Raw genomic sequence first — 17,653 nt, forward strand, 5'->3', positions numbered from 1 at the left:
GATGATGTGCAAGTAGAAATACTGGTGTGCAAAAGAGCAGAAAGTAAATAAAAACAATATGGGGATGAGGTAGGTAGATTGGGTGGGCTATGTACAGCTGCAGCGATTGGTTAGCTGCTCTGACAGCTGATGTTTAAAGTTAGTGAGGGAAATATAAATCTCCCGCGATTCGTTCCAGTCATTGGCAGCAGAGAACTGGAAGGAAAGGCGGCCAAAGAGGTATTGGCTTTGGGGATGACCAGTGAGATATATCTGCTGTAGCGTGTGCTACGGGTGGGTGTTGTTATCGTGACCAGTGAGCTGAGATAAGGCGGAGCTTAACCTAGCAAAGACTTCTAGATGACCTGGAGCCAGTGGGTCTGGCGACGAATATGTTGCAAGGGCCAGCCGACTAAAGCATACAGGTCGCAGTGGTGGGTGGTATAAGGGGCTTTGGTGACAAAACGGATGGCACTGTGATAGACTGCATCCAGTTTGCTGAGTAGAGTGTTGGAAGCTATTTTGTAAATGACATCACCGAAGTCGAGGATCGGTAGGATAGTCAGTTTTACGAGGGTATGTTTGGCGGCGTGAGTGAAGGAGGCTGTGTTGCGAAATAGGAAGCCGATTCCAGATTTAATTTAGGATTGAAGATGTTTCATATTAGTCTGGAAAGAGAGTTTACAGTCTAGCCAGACACCTAGGTATTTGTAGTTGTCTACATATTCTAAGTCAGAACCATCCAGAGTAGTGATGCTAGTCAGGCAGGCGGGTGTGGGCAGCGAACAGTTGAAAAGCATGCATTTGGTTTTACTAGCGTTTAAGAGCAGTTGGAGGCCACGGAAGGAGTGTTGTATGGCATTGAAGCTCGTTTGGAGGTTAGTTAACACAGTGTCCAAAGAAGGGACAGATGTATACAGAATGGTGTCATCTGCGTAGAGGTGGATCAGGGAATCACCCGCAGCAAGAGCGACATCTTTGATAAATACAGAGAAAAGAGTCGGCCTGAGAATTGAACCCTGTGGTACCCCCATAGAGACGGCCAGAGGTCCGGACAACAGGCCCTCCGATTTGACACACTGAACTCTCTCTGAGAAGTAGTTGGTGAACCAGGCGAGGCAGTCACCCGAGAAACCAAGGCTGCTGAGTCTGCCGATAAGAATGCGGTGATTGACAGAGTCGAAAGCCTTGGCCAGGTCAATGAAGACGGCTGCACAGTACTGTCTTTTATTGATGGCGGTTATGATATCGTTTCGTACCTTGAGCGTGGCTGAGGTGCACCCGAGACCAGCTCGGAAACCGGATTGCACAGCGGAGAAGGTACGGTGGGATTCGAAATGGTCGGTGATCTGTTTGTTAACTTGGCTTTCGAAGACTTTAGAAAGGCAGGGCAGGATGGATATAGGTCTGTAACAGTTTGGGTCTAGAGTGTCACCCCCTTTGAAGAGGGGGATGACCGCGGCAGCTTTCCAATCTTTAGGGATCTCGGACAATACGAAAGAGAGGTTGAACAGACTGGTAATAGGGGAAGCAACAACGGCGGCGGATAATTTTAGAAAGAGAGGGTCCAGATTGTCTAGCCCAGCTGATTTGTACGGGTCCAGGTTTTGCAGTTCTTTCAGAACATCTGCTATCTGGATTTGGGTGAAGGAGAAGCTGGGGAGGCTTGGCCAAGTAGCTGCGGGGGTGCGGAGCTGTTGGCCGGGGTTTGGGGTAGCCAGGGGGAAAGCATGGCCAGCCGTAGAGAAATGCTTATTGAAATTCTCGATTATCGTGGATTTATCGGTGGTGACAGTGTTACCTAGCCTCAGTGCAGTGGGCAGCTGGGAGGAGGTGCTCTTATTCTCCATGGACTTGACAGTGTCCCAAAACGTTTTGGAGTTAGCGCTACAGGATGCAAATTTCTGTTTGAAAAAGCTAGTCTTTGCCTTCGTGACTGACTGCGTGTATTGGTTGCTGACTTCACTGAAAAGTTCCCTGAAAACTATTTGATACTAGTCCGCCACAGGATGTTTTAGGGAATAGGGAATGTTGCGCAACATGAGCTCACATGAAGTGTTTGATTAGATTTTCGAATACATTTGCATTGATGTCAGAGTGATTAGAGTACAACAGAGCGCTGAGTACCAGGCAGTTAGCAAGTTTGGTAGGCTACTAATGACCAGCAGCAGCATCAGAGCTTGGAGAAGCCTAAACGGCTTAAATGACTAAACGGTCACGTGGAATTTGACTGCCTTCATGACTTGTGACCACTGGTGTGGCGGTAATATGGTCACTGCAACAGCTCTAATCGTGAGTGTATGCCTGCGTGTGAGTGTATGCCTGCGTGTGAGTGTATGCCTGCGTGTGAGTGTATGCCTGCGTGTGCGTGTATGCCTGCGTGTGCGTGTATGCCTGCGTGTGAGTGTATGCCTGCGTGTGAGTGTATGCCTGCGTGTGAGTGTATGCCTGCGTGTGCGTGCGCCTGTGTTGTTGGTGTGAGTGTCTACCTACAGTGCCTTCAGAAAGTATTAACACCCTTCGACTTTTTCCACATTTTGTTGTGTTACAGTCTGAATTTTAAATTGATTAAATTGAGATTTTGAGTCACTGGCCTACACACAATAACCCATAATATCAAAGTGGAATTATGTTTATTGACATTTTTACAAATTAATACAAAATTAAAAGCTGAAATGTCTTGAGTCAATAAGTATTTAACCCCTTTCTTATGGCAAGCCTAAATACGTTCAGGAGTAAAAATGTGCTTAACAAGTCAGTCACATAATAAGGAACTCTGTGTGCAATAATAGTATTTAAGTCCTTTTTTTGTGTGACCCCATGTCTGTACCCCACATATACAATTATCTGTAAGGTCCCTCAGTCGAGCAATGAATTTCAAACACAGATTAAACCACAAAGACCAGGGAGGTTTTCCAATTCCTCGCAAAGAAGGGCCCCCATTGGTAGATGTTTTTTTTTTTTGAATATCCCTTTGAGCATGGTGAAGTTATTAATTACACTTTGGATGATGTATCAATACACCCTGTCACTACAAAGATACAGGCGTTCTTCCTAACTCAGTTGCCGGAGAGGAAGGAAACCGCTCAGGTATTTCGCCATGACTTTAGAACAGTTACAGAGTTTAATGACTGTGATCTGAGGATGGATCAAAAACATTGTAGTTACTCCACAATACTAACCTAATTGACAGAGTGAAAAGAAGGAAGTCTGTACAGAATAAAAATACTCCAAAACATGCATCCTGTTTATAACAAGACACTATAGTAATACTGCAAACAATGTGGCAAAGCAATTAGCTTTTTGTCCTGAATACAAAAAGTGTTATGTTTGGGGCAAATCCAATACAGCACAATACTGAGTACCACTCTCCATATTTTCAAGCATAGTGGTGGCTGCATGCTATGAGTATGCTTGTAATCGTTAAGGGCTGGGGAGTTTTTCAGGATAAAAAAGAAACAGAATGGAGCTAAGTACAGGCAAAATCCTGGAAGAAAATCATGCTCAGTCTGCTTTCCATCCGACACTGGGAGATGAATTCACCTTTCAGCAGGACAATAACCTAAAACACAAAGCCAAATCTACACTGGAATTGCTTACCAAGAAGACAGTGAATGATCCTGAGTGGCCGAGTTACAGTTTTGACTTAAATCTGATCGAAAATCTATGGCAAGACTTGAAAATGGTTGCCTAGCAATGATCAACAACCAATTTGACAGAACTTGAAGAATTTTAAAAATAATAAATGGGCAAATATTGTACAATCCAGGTGTGCTAAGCTATTAGAGACTTACCCAGAAATACTCACAGCTGTAATCGAAAGGTTGCTAGATCGAATCCCCGAGCTGCAAAGGTAAAAATCTGTCGTTCTGCCCCTGAACAAGTCAGTTAACCCACTGTTCCTAGGTCGTCATTGTAAATAAGAATTTGTTCTTAACTGACTTGCCTAGTTAAATAAAGGTTAAAGAAAAAAAATCTTCACTTTGTCATTATGGGATATTGTGTGTACATGGGTGAGAAAAATCTATTTTGAAATCAGACTGTAACACAACAAAGTGTGGAATAAGTCAAGGGGTATAAGTACTTCACGAAGGCACTGTATGTATATGATAGACTCTGTAGCTATATAAGATGGGTAAGGTAGAACACTAACGTCCGGAAAGCTCCCCTGGCTCTTCATCCCTTTTGCTCTATGCAAATGACCTGCTGTGGTGTTGAGAGTCCACCTACACAACCAATTCATAAAAATGCTAAAGGTATCAGGAAGGGTCAATGACATGGCAGGTTTCAGCAATGTGTGTGTCTGAGGATGTGAGGGGAGTGGAGCTGGAGTGGAGCGAGGAGCGGAGTGTCAGTAATTTGGCTGGAGCGTGGATCGGATTCAAAAAATGTTGGAGCATAGGCCTTCCCTCCCTTCAATTTCGCTCCAGTACCGCTCAGCCACAAGCTCGTGACATGCTCTGCCAAGCATTTTCCATTTCCCTCACTGTTATTTGAATTAGGCCTATTCTGTTGTATTTATTTAACCTACTCCACCACTAATGCGCAGCGATGTTGATATAAGTCGACCAAGAAATAGGTCACAGCCGGTGTAATTGATAGCAAGACAACACATGAGCACATGCAGCAGCACTGGAGACATGTTGATTTATACACTGAACAAAAATATCAACACAACATGCAACAGTTCATATAAGGTAATCAGTCAATTGAAATAAATTAGGCCCTAATCTATGGATTTCACATGACTGGGAATGCAGATATGCAGGGGCGTGGATGAGAAAAGGAGTCAGTATCTGGTGTGACCACCACTTGCCTCACGCAGCGTGACATCTCCTTCGCATAGAGTTGATTAGGATGTTAATTGTTGATTAGGATGTTAGTTGATTAGGATGTTAAACAATAAACTAACAACGAACCGCGACTACAGAGTTGCTACGTGCACTAACTCAAAACAATATCCCATAAACACAGGTGGAAAAAAGCTACCTAAATATGATCCCCAATTAGAGACAACGATTACCAGCTGCCTCTAATTGGGAACCATACACCATCACCAACATAGAAAAACAAACCTAGAACCCCACATAGAAATAATAAACTAGACTAACCCCCCAGTCACACCCTGACCTACTCTAATATAGAGAATAGGGACTCTCTATGGTTAGGACGTGACAGGCACTCTGTTCACAACATTGACATCAGCAAACCGCTCACCCACACAACGCCATACCTGTCTGCCATCTGCCCGGTACAGTTGAAAAAGGGATTCTTCCATGAAGAGAACACTTTGAGACGTTTTTTGACAGTTTGTGCAGAAATTCTTTGGTTGTGCAAACCCACAGTTTCATCAGCTGTCTGGGTGGCTGGTCTTAGATGATCCCGCAGGTGAAGAAGCCGGATGTGGAGGTTTTGGGCTGGCATGGTTACACATGGTCTGCGGTTGTGAGGCCGGTTGGATGTACTACCAAATTCTCTAAAACAATTATCTGGCAACAGCTCTGGTGGACATTTCTGCAGTCAGCATGCCAATTACACGCTCCCTCAAAACTTGAAACATCTCGGCATTTTGTTGTGCGACAAAACCGCACATTTTAGAGTGGCCTTTTAATGTCCACAGCACAAGGTGCACCTGTGTAATGATCATACTATTTAAAATCAGTTTCTTGATATACCACACCTATCAGGTGGATGGATTATCTTGGCAATGGAGAAATGCTCACTAACAGGGATGTAAACAAAATTTGTGAACAAAATTAGAGAGACATTCTTGTGCTTATGGAGAATTTCTGGGATCTTTGATTTCAGCTCATGAAACATGGGACCAACACTTTACATGCTTTATACAGTATTTATATTTTTATAGTTTAAAAAAAGAGTCTAAGTTTGTAACAGTGCTAAAGTTGTCTATCAACTGTAAAATGTGAGCGCAACAGAGTAAGTTACAACTGAAGTATCTGATCATCAATAGATTAGAGAAAAAGCCAGTTGTTTAACACAGCGCCACATATCATCAGGTGGGTCCTGATGAAGCCTATGACATGTTGTTGAAATGTAGAATATTTTATTTAACCTTTATTTACCTAGGCAGGTCAGTTAAGAACAAATTCTTATTTACAATGGCGGCCTACCCCGGCCAAACCCTAAAGACGCTGGGCCAATGGTGCGCCGCTCTATGGGACTCCTAATCATGGGTGTCACGCCCTGAAACATAGTAAGCTGTTTTTTCTCTGTGTTGGTTGGGGCGTGATGGTGACTTGGGTGGTTTATCTAGGTGAATTTGTATGTCTATAGTGGCCTGATATGGTTCCCAATCAGAGGCAGCTGTTTATCGTTGTCTCTGATTGGGGATCATATTTAGGCAGCCATTTCCCTTTTGTGTTTGTGGGATCTTGTCTATGTTTAGTTGCCTGTCTGCACTATTTGTATAGCTTCACGTTTCGTTCATTGATTTTGTTGTTTTTGTTCAGAGTTTCATTCATTAAAAGAGAACGTAAGCACACCACGCTGCGCCTTGGTCTCACTCATACGACGATCGTGACAATGGGTGGTTGTGACACAGCCTGGAATTAAACCAGGGTCTATAGTGACGCCTCTAGTACGGAGATGCAGTGCCTTGGACCGCTGCACCACTCGGGAGCCCAAGCTTCTTACGATAGCCTACTTCCAAAATCAATCGGTACAGTCACAAAGGCAGATGAGGTGTTTGTTAAATTACATTTTTTAACCAAAAAACTATGGAGCGAATTCAGAGAGGCAGTTCCCCCCCCCCCCCCCGTGAAGCTGGTTGAGAGAATGCCAAGAGTGTGCAAAGCTGTCATCAAGGCAAAGGGTGGCTACTTTGAAGAATCTCAAATATAAAATGTATTTTGATTTGTTTAACACTTTTCTGGTTACTACATGATTCCATGTGTTATTTCATAGTTTTGATGTTTTTACTATTATTCTACAATGTAGAAAATAGTAAATATAAAGAAAAACCCTGGAATGAGCAGGTGTGTTCAAACTCTTGACTGGTACTGTATGGTTGTGTGTGTGTGTGTGTGTGTGTGTGTAGTGTCAGCTTCACCATGAATGAGGAGTATAGATAAATGCACCTGGCTGTGGTCCAGCAGAACTCAGAGACCTGGGTGGGTGGCTAGTCCTGCCAACACAGGCCAGCAGCAGGGGAGAGGGAATGAGATCACATACACACACACATACTTACTGTTTTCTATAGTTGGGTCATATGAGTCGACAAACTGGCCTTCCACAAACTGTATAGTCAAGGAAGATTTCCCTGTAAAGGAGATAGACACTTGTGAGCTCCAGTGTGTTTAATTAAGAATCCTTGCTGATCGATCACAATAAATTGTTCTTTGATTCACAAGTGGTATCATTCATCAGCGTCCTAGGAAAAAGCCAAATACTCAGCCTGCCTTGAGTGAACAGAGTGGGTTTGCTCATATTTTGCTAAATGTCAAACACTGCCTTGTCTAGAGCTGTAGAAAACACAATGCATGCCATTTCCAAATCACATTATGCTCCCTTCCAAAATGGGCAATTTTCAAGAGACGGAGCATAGCTCAAATGCTGTTAAAATTGGTACGTGGTAAACTACTATGTATGGCCTTTTACAAACAATTCCATGATATCGACGTACGTCAGAATAGCAGCTTACTAACATTAACGCATTTGAGCAATTCTCTAGGGTGGAAAAAAGCTAGCCCAGTGGCCTTTATTCAATAAAATGTAACTCTTCAAATAAATATCAAGAAGACTAGGCTAGTCAATGTAAGGATTTCTTGCTGCATTCATAAGCCACAGTGTTAATCATCTAGAAGTAGCTTAACACACAGGCAGGATATTACAATGGTATACTATCATTAGCCTAGATGTCCCCACGACGTACTATTACTACAGATGCCTTTTTCTATCTATACAGTCCTCCAGCAGCCTGTTGCTATAACAACCGAGAGTGGAGCGTGGCCATCCACGGTTGGAGACGTGAAGTCTCTCGCTAGCTGGGAAAAACCCGGAGGACGAGAGATCAGCTCGCTCCCATTTTCAATGCTCCACTAGTCTCTCATCAATTCTGAATGCTCACCTCCCAGTCCAAACGAACTCTCTTGTCTCCCTGGGTGGCGAAACTCCAGGGACACACACGGTGGTCAATTTTAGATCGATATAAACACCTGAATAAAAAGGCTACATGTCTGGGTCTTTTAGCAAAGAAATATACATTGGAAATGAAAATGCATGTACAATGCACATCATTCCAAACCGGTTTCAACCCTGTTTTCAGTTTGCTTTGTTGAAGATACATTGGAAGTGCAAGCTAATTGTAAATCATTCTAACTCCAATTCATACCAGGTTACAGTTTGAGGTAGACACTAGGTTTCGGTGGTATTCCGTATACTTTTGATGTACCGACAGTATGATTTCCAATACCACCCCCCCCCCCCCCCAAAAGAAAGAAAATATATTTTAAACAAATGTGTTCACTAAAATTCTATTGGGCGAGTCACATGGTATACTTATTACCTAAAAGCATGTGGCGTAAACATGAAGATCCACTGTTGAGCAAGCAGCATAAGAGGTGAGTGATCAAGTTCCGCTTGAAATGTAAAAATAACTTGAAATAGTTATTAGTGAAAACCATATATTAGTTTTAGTTTAATGTCACATGTAGTGGAATGTCAAGTACAGTGAAATGTCATGTACAGTGAAATGGTTTTCTTGAAAGTAATACTATGTAATACTAAAAATAACATAAGGTAGAACAAAAACATGAGAAATAAAAATATGAACATGACAAACAAAGTAAGTAATCATACTACACTGAACAAAAATATAAAACGCAACATGCAGAAATTTCACATCTTTGACATCAGCAAACTGCTCGCCCACATGACACCATACACGCTGCACCGTCTGCCATCTGCCAAGTACAGTTGAAACCAGCATTCATCTGTGAAGAGCATGTCTTACCTTGCTTCAAAGTAGCCGAGCCAAAATCAGATGATATCCGTGGAGGCAATTATTTTAAATCAACTTCTTTCATTGTCCAGTAGCCAAAGGCACAATCCTAGCAAAAGGTACAAATCTGTGGTTCTTCCCCTGAACAAGGCAGTTTTAACCCACTGTTCCGAGACTGTCATTGAAAATAAGAATTTGTTCTTAACTGACTTGCCTAGTTAAATAAAGGTAAAATATACAAAACATTTTGAAAACCATGCAAGTTGTTGCATATTAGATCTCCCCTCTTTCAACATTTCTAAGGGATATTTTCATCTCTGCCACATGAAACGGCTCACATGTGCATTGCATTTTTGACAACAGTGTTTTCCCACTAATTGCATTATCAAGCGAACATTTGCACGTAGCTTACTGCCTTGTGCATGGCTGCTCTTATAATGCTGAAGATGCTGAAGAAATAATACTTTATCAATATTTGAAGTTAAAAGGTTCTGATCTGTTGCATCAGACTCATTGTTTTTATTTTGTTATAATTATGTAGCCTAGGCCTATTGGTTGTATGAATTTGGGATCTAGCGTCCCACACTGTCCCAAGGTCTGTTAGGAATGGGCTATTTCTTGTCGATAAGCGGACCAATAGAATAGGCAAACCTTTCTTCTACAGGGGATAGTAGATAGTAGGCTAGTCATTTTGCTGTTCGCTACTCATCTTGTCGCCTGAGAAAAGTAAATGTGGACAGCTGTTCTAACATCTTCAAAGTGCACATCAGAATTCAGTAAGACGGACCGCACATCGTTGCATCCTGGACTTGCATGTTCTGTTTATATGAATTACCATAATCCAAATGGGTGATTCTCATGAAACCAGTTTTAAAATGTCTGTAGCAAATTGAGTTACAAAACCATGATGCATCTGCAAAAATAAACTATTATTCTGAGGACTAAGATGTCTAGTTTTTCGAGAAAGTGTCTTATATTAATTACATTTGTCTGAATTTTGTCAATTTTCACCCCAAATTCTCATTTCCGAAATGTGTCTGGATTAAATTCTCAGGTCATTTTATTTAAAAAAATAACTTATTTGAATAAAACACAAAATATGTTGGTGTAGTTTGTCCATAAATCCTAAAAATGGTATACTAGTTGAAGTTTACGTGAAACTATAATATTTATTACGTGCAAGCACAGTGTCTGTGGACATACTGTACAACTTATTTTCAAGTTCCTTTAAAAACTCCAATCTGTTTTTAAATAAAGCTTCATTCCCCCTTGATACATCATCTAGAGCAGGCTTGGGCAATTCTTTTCCATGGAGGTCCACGTTAGAATATATTTTTTGCCATCGCGGGCCAGAATTATACATCATGTGTATGACTGTGTTGACAGATATATCTACTGTAAATCACGTCCAGATATGCTAAAGAAAATTATTTTTTAACACACACAGAAATAAACCACATCCATGATCTCCTTTTGATAAGTATTTTCATTATTAAACATGCAATGAACTACACGGAGGGAAAAGTACACTGTGCATTCAGCACCACGGACAAAACTCTTGTTAACGGGTATGCAAAAACAAACAAGAAAGAGAGAAAGCTCAACATTACATTTAAACCACTCAATCAGTGTGAGAAGTGAAGTCTCTGATGGGCTTTGACTAGAGCAGTGAAGTCAGGTATAGTTTCTGACGTCGCTATACTCAGGATTGCTGAGAGGTGAGTCAGTAAGAGATGATCTGTGCCTTGACTTGTTATATTTCATCCCTGAAAATGTCTGTTCGAATACATAGGTTGACCAAAACAGTACAAACATCTTTTGAGCATAACTCCTAATCTTTGGAATGTTTTGTTCATCGAGAGATGCATCGAACCTCATCAGTGACATTGTTTTGAATAGTTCTCCAATCACTACATCAGATTGAAGATCGATCAGCTCAAGTTGCAGGTCAGTGGGAGTGTTATCCACATTAAAGGTGACAGGAGAGGAAACCAACAGCATGTCATTTTCCAACACTTTGAAATCCTCAAAACGACGAGAAAACTCACTGCTCAAAGCACGCAGCAGCGATGTATACCTCTCCCGCTGGTCATCTGATAGGGAACAGACTAGTAGTGTTGGAAGGTGGGTGGCCCTTCCCTTGTAGTTTGGAATTCAGTTCATTCATGAGGGCCATAATGTTCACGGTGAAGGCAAAATAAGACAATCATTTTTCATCTTGCAGTTGAGGGAAATCCACATATTTTCCTTTCATTTGCAAAAACTCAGCAATCTCTGACTTCAGGTCCCACACCCTTTTAAGCACCTTCCCCAAACTCAGCCATGTCACATTTATGTGGTAGGGGAGATCTACATGACCCGACTCTGTCTCTTCCAACAGTGAGACAAACTGCCTGTGGTTTAAAGAGTTTGCTCTTATGAAGTGACTTATCCACAACATGGCTCATTTTCAGACCACATTTACAGAGCACTTCCTGATGAATAATGTAATGCAGGAAAATCATTTGAACTACTTGAACTTGTATCCTTTTCAAAAGACAAACATTTTTTTCCTGTCAAGTTTGGGCACCCATCAGTGGTCACACTGGATAACTTTTCAAAACTCAGTCGCCAGCTTTGCTACACACTTATTAACCTCCACCAATAAATCTTTCCCTGTGGTTGTGCTCTTCATTGACAGCACTGAAGCAAGCTCCTCTGCAATTTCAATGTCTGGGGTTATGCCTCGTAAGTATATCAACACTGCACCATGTCACGTGCATCACTGCTCTCATCCAGGACCAAGGAGAAATCTTTACCTTGTCTTTCAACTCATGTTCCATATTCTCTGCGATGTCCTCAACACGGCGTGTCACTGTTCGTCTTGACAGGGAAACATTTTCAAACAGCTCTTCTTGTCGGGGCAAAGTATCGCTGCAGAGTCAATTAAACATTCTTTAATGAATTCTCCCTCAACGAATGGCTTGCTATGTTTAGCAATTTTGTGGGACAGTACATAGCTAGCTCTCGCAATTCCGTTGTTTGCTGAAAAGTCTTTGCTGCTTTTGCAACTGAGAAAGCTACTCTTTCGATGCACTTGCCCTCTGCTCAGAATACATATTCCTATATTTCTCTGCATGCTTCGTCTGGAAGTGTTGGGACAAGTTGTAGTATTTCAGGACAGCGGATACTCTCTTTGATACCTTAATAAAGAAATATTTTGTTGTCCACTCTCGCTGGAACACCCTACATTCATTGTCTACTTTCCTTTTCTTTGAAATCTTAGAAAAACTCATTTTTGTGCAATTTCTAGCTAGCTACTATTTGTAACTGTGACGTTTGTGTCAGCCTGACAGTTACTGTCTGTCCTCGTGCAGTTGTTATTTATACGTGCCTTCAAAATAAATGTCCCATAAGCGGTGGGAGTTAAATCATTACACAAAGGCGAGTGTTCATTGGACTATTCATTTGAATAACAAATACGTTTTTCAAAACTTTACTATCAAAAATTCTTTGTGATCTGAGTATGATTCCACCGGCCGTATTGAATCAGGTCACGGGGCCGGATACGGCCCCCGGGCTGGCCTTTGCCCTGGCCTGATCTAGAGGAGTAGTCCTTAGATGAGCGCAAATTCAGAATGAAGTTCTTATTCTCAAACACCCCCTTTTCCCCACTTGGCCTTGTCATTACCGAAACGGCTAAAGAGATTAAATTAGGAAAGAGTCAGATTAAAATGTTATAATTTTCATTTGAAATATTTTGATCTTTAGTGATATGTTAAACTCTGGCCTTGTCATTAGAGGAGCAATGTTAAAAAATATTTGTTTGTTTATAACTCTTTTGGACTTCGTAAACTGCAGGGAATTTGGTGAAAATGTTGGTAAAAAAACATAATATCTGATCAAAAACCTAATAATAATAAAATAGATAAGTACAGATTCTAATCTCAGTGATTAAAGAGGAAATTTAATAATATATTTTTTTACAGTTTCGTGAGAATGACCTAAATGGAATTTATGTAATTCTGAGCACCGTGGGTGGACACCCTAGTCAGGTTACGCACCTAATGCATATGGGTCCCGTAAATCTCTAAAATGTCCGGTAAATTAAAATGCTGCTGGTGAAATGTCCGACGCCACATTTTCCTAATGGAAACCCAGGGCGGTAGTCATTGTGTCATGAAGCCTTGGAGTTCTTGGGAACAGGAGTGATGGTGGTCATTTTAAAACGTGGGGATTACAGACTGGGACAAGGAGAGGTTGAAAATGACAGTGAATATTCCTGCCAGCTGTTCTACGCATGCTTTGAGAATGCGCCCTGAAATACCATTCAGGCCTCTCAGCCTTGCGAGTGTGGACCTGATTAAAGACCTTCCTCATGTCGGGCTCAGAGAGGGAGATCACCCAGTCTTTTGGTGACGCCACTCACACAATGTTGTTATTATTGAAGCGTGCATAAAATGCATTGACTTCGTCTGGTAGAGAGGCATCGTTTGGCGGATCACGGCAGTAATGGACTGTAGCCCCTGCCACATGAGGCGGGCATCGGAGCATGTGTAATATGATTCCACCTTATTCCTAGATTGTTCTTTTGCTCGTTTGATGACTCTGAGGAGGTCATAGAGGGACTTGTTCCTGTCCTCAGCCGTAACCTCAGAGTTGTCTGCGATAGTTTAGGGTTGTCCTTTAGTTTAGCGCCAACCTCTGTGTTAATCCAGGGCTTTTGATTGTGGAAGCAGCAAACCTTCACTGTGGGGACAACGTTGCTGATGCATTTCCTAATGAAGCCAGTTTATGGAGGTGGTCAGCTCATTGATGTTATCGGTGGAGTCTCAAAACATATTCCAATCAGCGCTAGCAAAGCAGTCCTGTAGCATAATCTCTGATTCTGGAGACCATTTTCAACAGAGCGAGTCATGGGTATTTCCTGTTTGAGCTTCTGCTTGTAAACAGGAAGCAGGAGTACGGAGTCATGATCTGATTTGCCAAATGGCGGAAGAGGGAGGGCCTTGTATAATTGCGAGTGGGTAAAACAATAGTGGTCTAGGACTTTATTGCCCCTAGTGGCGAAGAAGACATGTTGCTGGAAGTTAGGCATCACTTGTCTTAATGACGCCGGCAACCAGAAATGCAGCCTGTGGATGTTTTCCTGCTTGTTTATAGCCTTGCACAGTTTGTTAAGTGCCAGCCTGTTATTTTTCTCGTCCTGAGTTGGAATGTATACAACAGTCAAGAATACAGCTAAAAAAGTCCTAGGGAGGTAGAAGGGTCGGCATTTGACCATCAGGTATCCCAAGACGGGTAAACAATGTTCCAACACTTCCACCGTGCTCAAATCAGCTGTTGTTGATGAAGATGCAAACCCCCTCCCCCCTTCTCCTCTCAATTCCCCTGACTCCACAGCAATAATGTTAGGTGGCTAGCCTGCAATATCAAACTTCTTAGTTACAGCAAAGACAATCAATCCCATTCTGGATCAAGTGCGAGTAGCCTTTTGAGATAGTTGTATAACTTGTCTGTTGGGTTGTCTGGTGGGTTGTCTGTCCTTGCATTTAGTTTAGGCTATGTTTGCTTGCGCTTGTTAGCATTAGGATGGCATCTGCTATGGGAATTCGCAAGTACTTTGTTAACATTTGGAAAAAAAAGCACCCCTTGTATACACTGCAGTAATACAGTATACCCCAGTATGGTAGAGGAACAGTCCTAGGGAGGTAGAAGGGTCGGCATTTGACCATCAGGTATCCCAAGACGGGTAAACAATGGTAGATTGGGTAATTACAAAACATTTTTGAGAAGATATATATTGTAAAATATATATTAGTTGTGTATTTGATATGGTATGGTATGGAAATTTGGATATACCACCCAACCCTAGTTTACACATTGAAAATGCATTGACCTGAACCAATGGGTGGAGAAACAGGAAGGAGTAGTGTATTCCATGGCACTGTGCAAACTGGTTTCCTCCTCAATGGCTTTAATGAGGCACGAGCCAAAGAGCATGACCGGGAATTACAGCAATGAGACAAGACTAACTACCAATTGGATATGAACCAAACTTATGGAACTTATGGAATGGCCTAGGCCAATAGTCCCAACATTGTTAGATTTTTTTCTCCCCAATTCCATGGTATCCAATTGGTAGTTAGTCTTGTCTCATTGCTGTAATTCCCGTACCGACTCGGGAGAGGCGAAGGTCCAGAGCCGTGCGTCCTCCAAAACACGACCCTGCCAAACCACACTGCTTCTTGACACACTGCTCGCTTAACCCGGAAGCCAGCAGTACCAATGTGTCGGAAGAAACACTGTACACCTGTCGACCGTGTCAGCGTGCACTGCACCCGGCCCGCCACAGGAGTTGCTAGTGCGCGATGGGACAAGGACATCCCTGACGGCCAAACCCTCCCCTGACGGCCAAACCCTCCCCTAACCCGGATGACGCTGGGCCAGTTGTGTGCCGCCCCCATGGGTCTCCCGATTACGGCCAGCTACGACAGAGCCTGGACTCGAACCCAGAATCTCTAGTGGCACCGCTCTTAGACCACTGTGCCACTCGGAAGGCCCTAGTACCAACATTGTTAATTGTCAATGTGAACCAAACTGCGAGGTTTGTTTAAAAAGTGGCTGTGACATCTAGGTCCAATCCCTGACAGTAATATCCAAATGATGTGTAGCCTCAAAATCTCTTGCATGGAAAATATCCACAGCATATCCACTGCTCCTTGTGGACTAAGTTCTGAAGACAGCTTGGAGACAATCATGTTAGGGGCTCAACTTCTGACATTGACTGCAATACCAAGGTGGCATGTCTAAGCCTAGGCTAAATTCCACTCACATTGGGATTCAACTAACGTCTGGTGGTGGTGTGGAAAGCCAGGATGTCCAGTATGACTGCATGGAGGAGAACACAACAGCTTTCACATTCCACAGTCCCAGCTCCCAAGAGTCCTATCGAGGCTAAGTCAAGTGTGATGTGATGCGATGTGCGCACGCCTGCCCCCAGAAACCTTTGCACACTGTGTGTGTGTGTCACCCCAGTCCATACACAATGGCTCATGACATACAAATAAGCCTGTCCATGTACGATATCAGTGTATCCATAGTTATATCAGCCATCTTCATTTTGGTTGAAATGATATTGAGACAACCGGAGTAGTGTGATTTTGAAACAAATACCATTTGATAAGATTCAATTCTGTGATATCATAGGTTAGCCTAATTCTGAATCTACAGGTTTGGCTAAATCAGCACGCTTCAGTTCGGTCGAACGCATACTCCCTTAAACAAGAAGAGAGCGGCAATAGTACTGTTTGTCCATTTTGAGACGCCGTAGGCACTTCTTCAAAATAGTCATAAAATACTAAAGACTACATTTAAAACGGATTAGTTGCATATAAAATAATCATGTCTTCAACTGCACTCACAAGACCATCATTGTCTTGTTTAGAGACGGGCCTTTGAACAAGTCCCCTGGTAATTCCTACCTGTATCACTGGCTTGTGAAGTGCCTAGGCTCTTAGTGGATGATCTTTCAATGTTAGTGTCTATTCACATCGCACAAAGTAGGTCAATGAATTAGGCCAGCATGCAATTATTGGTTTAAAACGTACAGGGCTGTCACTTCACTAGCATATGGAATGTAATTTGAGGTAACTGGACAAATTCTCCCTTAAAAAGCTGCCACATGGACATTAATGCTTCTACTTCGTGAGTCGTGACGTATTAATTTAAGTCCCAGCATCAGGACCGCTTGCGCTGTCCTCAACTGCTGTGGCATCAACTGTGTCTTGCTAGTGGCTTCTGTAACCACTCCTTTTTTTTAACAAACATTGACTTAACAAAATTAATTACTGTGTGCATAACACAATTAACTATAGACTTCCATTTAAGTTATTCAATTACAATTGATGAGGATAATGCATCACGTGCCACTGACTGCATATTTTATTCAACGAAACGTGAAAATGTAGCTTACGAATCGAGATTCTGTGGTTTTAGCAACACTGGTCCAGGGGTACATGCTGCTGTAGCTAGTAGTGCTACACAAAATCTCTAGAGTCGTGAGTTTCAAGTCGAGTGACATTCAGCTGACTGGCTGATTTAACAATCAATGACCAGGCAGCAGTAGCTATGTGGATGCCGTTTAGGCTACATATTTGCTAGTAGTATGTGTAGTCATCGTCAATGAACTTGCCTACACAGAAAGCGCACAAAATACCTCGCTATCACCGAAAACGACTAAATTGCGCCCACTTACCCACGGATCTGTATCCCAGGACGGCGATTTTTCGGGATTTCGGTTGAGGCATCTTTTAACGACACTACATCAATATCGACATACAGAAGCCTACACAACTGATCAAAAACCGGAACAGATGTCAAATGCTATGTCGAACACGATAAGGCGCAGAAATTACGCGTGGAATTAAAACAATTTAAACGGGGTGGAAAGTAGTCGAGCATCTGTATCCTCCGCGTCACCTCCCAAAGCAATACTATCTGAATTATTAATGACTTCCCGCGGTTGGTTGGTTGCGCATAGGCAGAAAGGAGGGTCTCTGTCGTCTTCTTGGGCTGCGGTTGGATAAGGTATATTCACTGTTTTCACAAGCCCGAAATTCATTGGTTGTCAAATACGACGACTGGATAATTTACTATCAATTTCGTTATGATGGCACTCTGACAACAATTTTTGTCATGTAAAAATGATTCATGCTGAATAGAATGAAGGAATGT

At 42.3% G+C, this 17,653-nt stretch overlaps 1 protein-coding gene across 2 annotated transcripts in view; it reads right to left on the reverse strand.

Annotated features, from left to right (window-relative positions):
* LOC129859195 (GTP-binding protein Rheb-like) overlaps window positions 1-17,432 on the reverse strand; it is a 40,125-nt gene extending 22,693 nt beyond the window's left edge. The window contains exons 1-2 of one of the 2 annotated variants that reach the window (XM_055928646.1): window positions 17,175-17,430; window positions 7,187-7,258 (exon numbers count right to left, since the gene is read on the reverse strand). In XM_055928646.1, the coding sequence (XP_055784621.1) occupies window positions 7,187-7,258; window positions 17,175-17,226 (124 nt within the window). In that variant the 5' untranslated portion in view covers window positions 17,227-17,430. Of the gene's footprint in view, window positions 1-7,186; window positions 7,259-17,174 lie in introns of both variants that reach the window. The other variant, XM_055928647.1, reaches the window with a different exon arrangement.
* Between the last annotated feature and the right edge of the window lie 221 nt (window positions 17,433-17,653).

The sequence above is a fragment of the Salvelinus fontinalis genome, chromosome 7, assembly GCF_029448725.1.
Source record: "Salvelinus fontinalis isolate EN_2023a chromosome 7, ASM2944872v1, whole genome shotgun sequence".
Taxonomy (NCBI): domain Eukaryota; kingdom Metazoa; phylum Chordata; class Actinopteri; order Salmoniformes; family Salmonidae; genus Salvelinus; species Salvelinus fontinalis.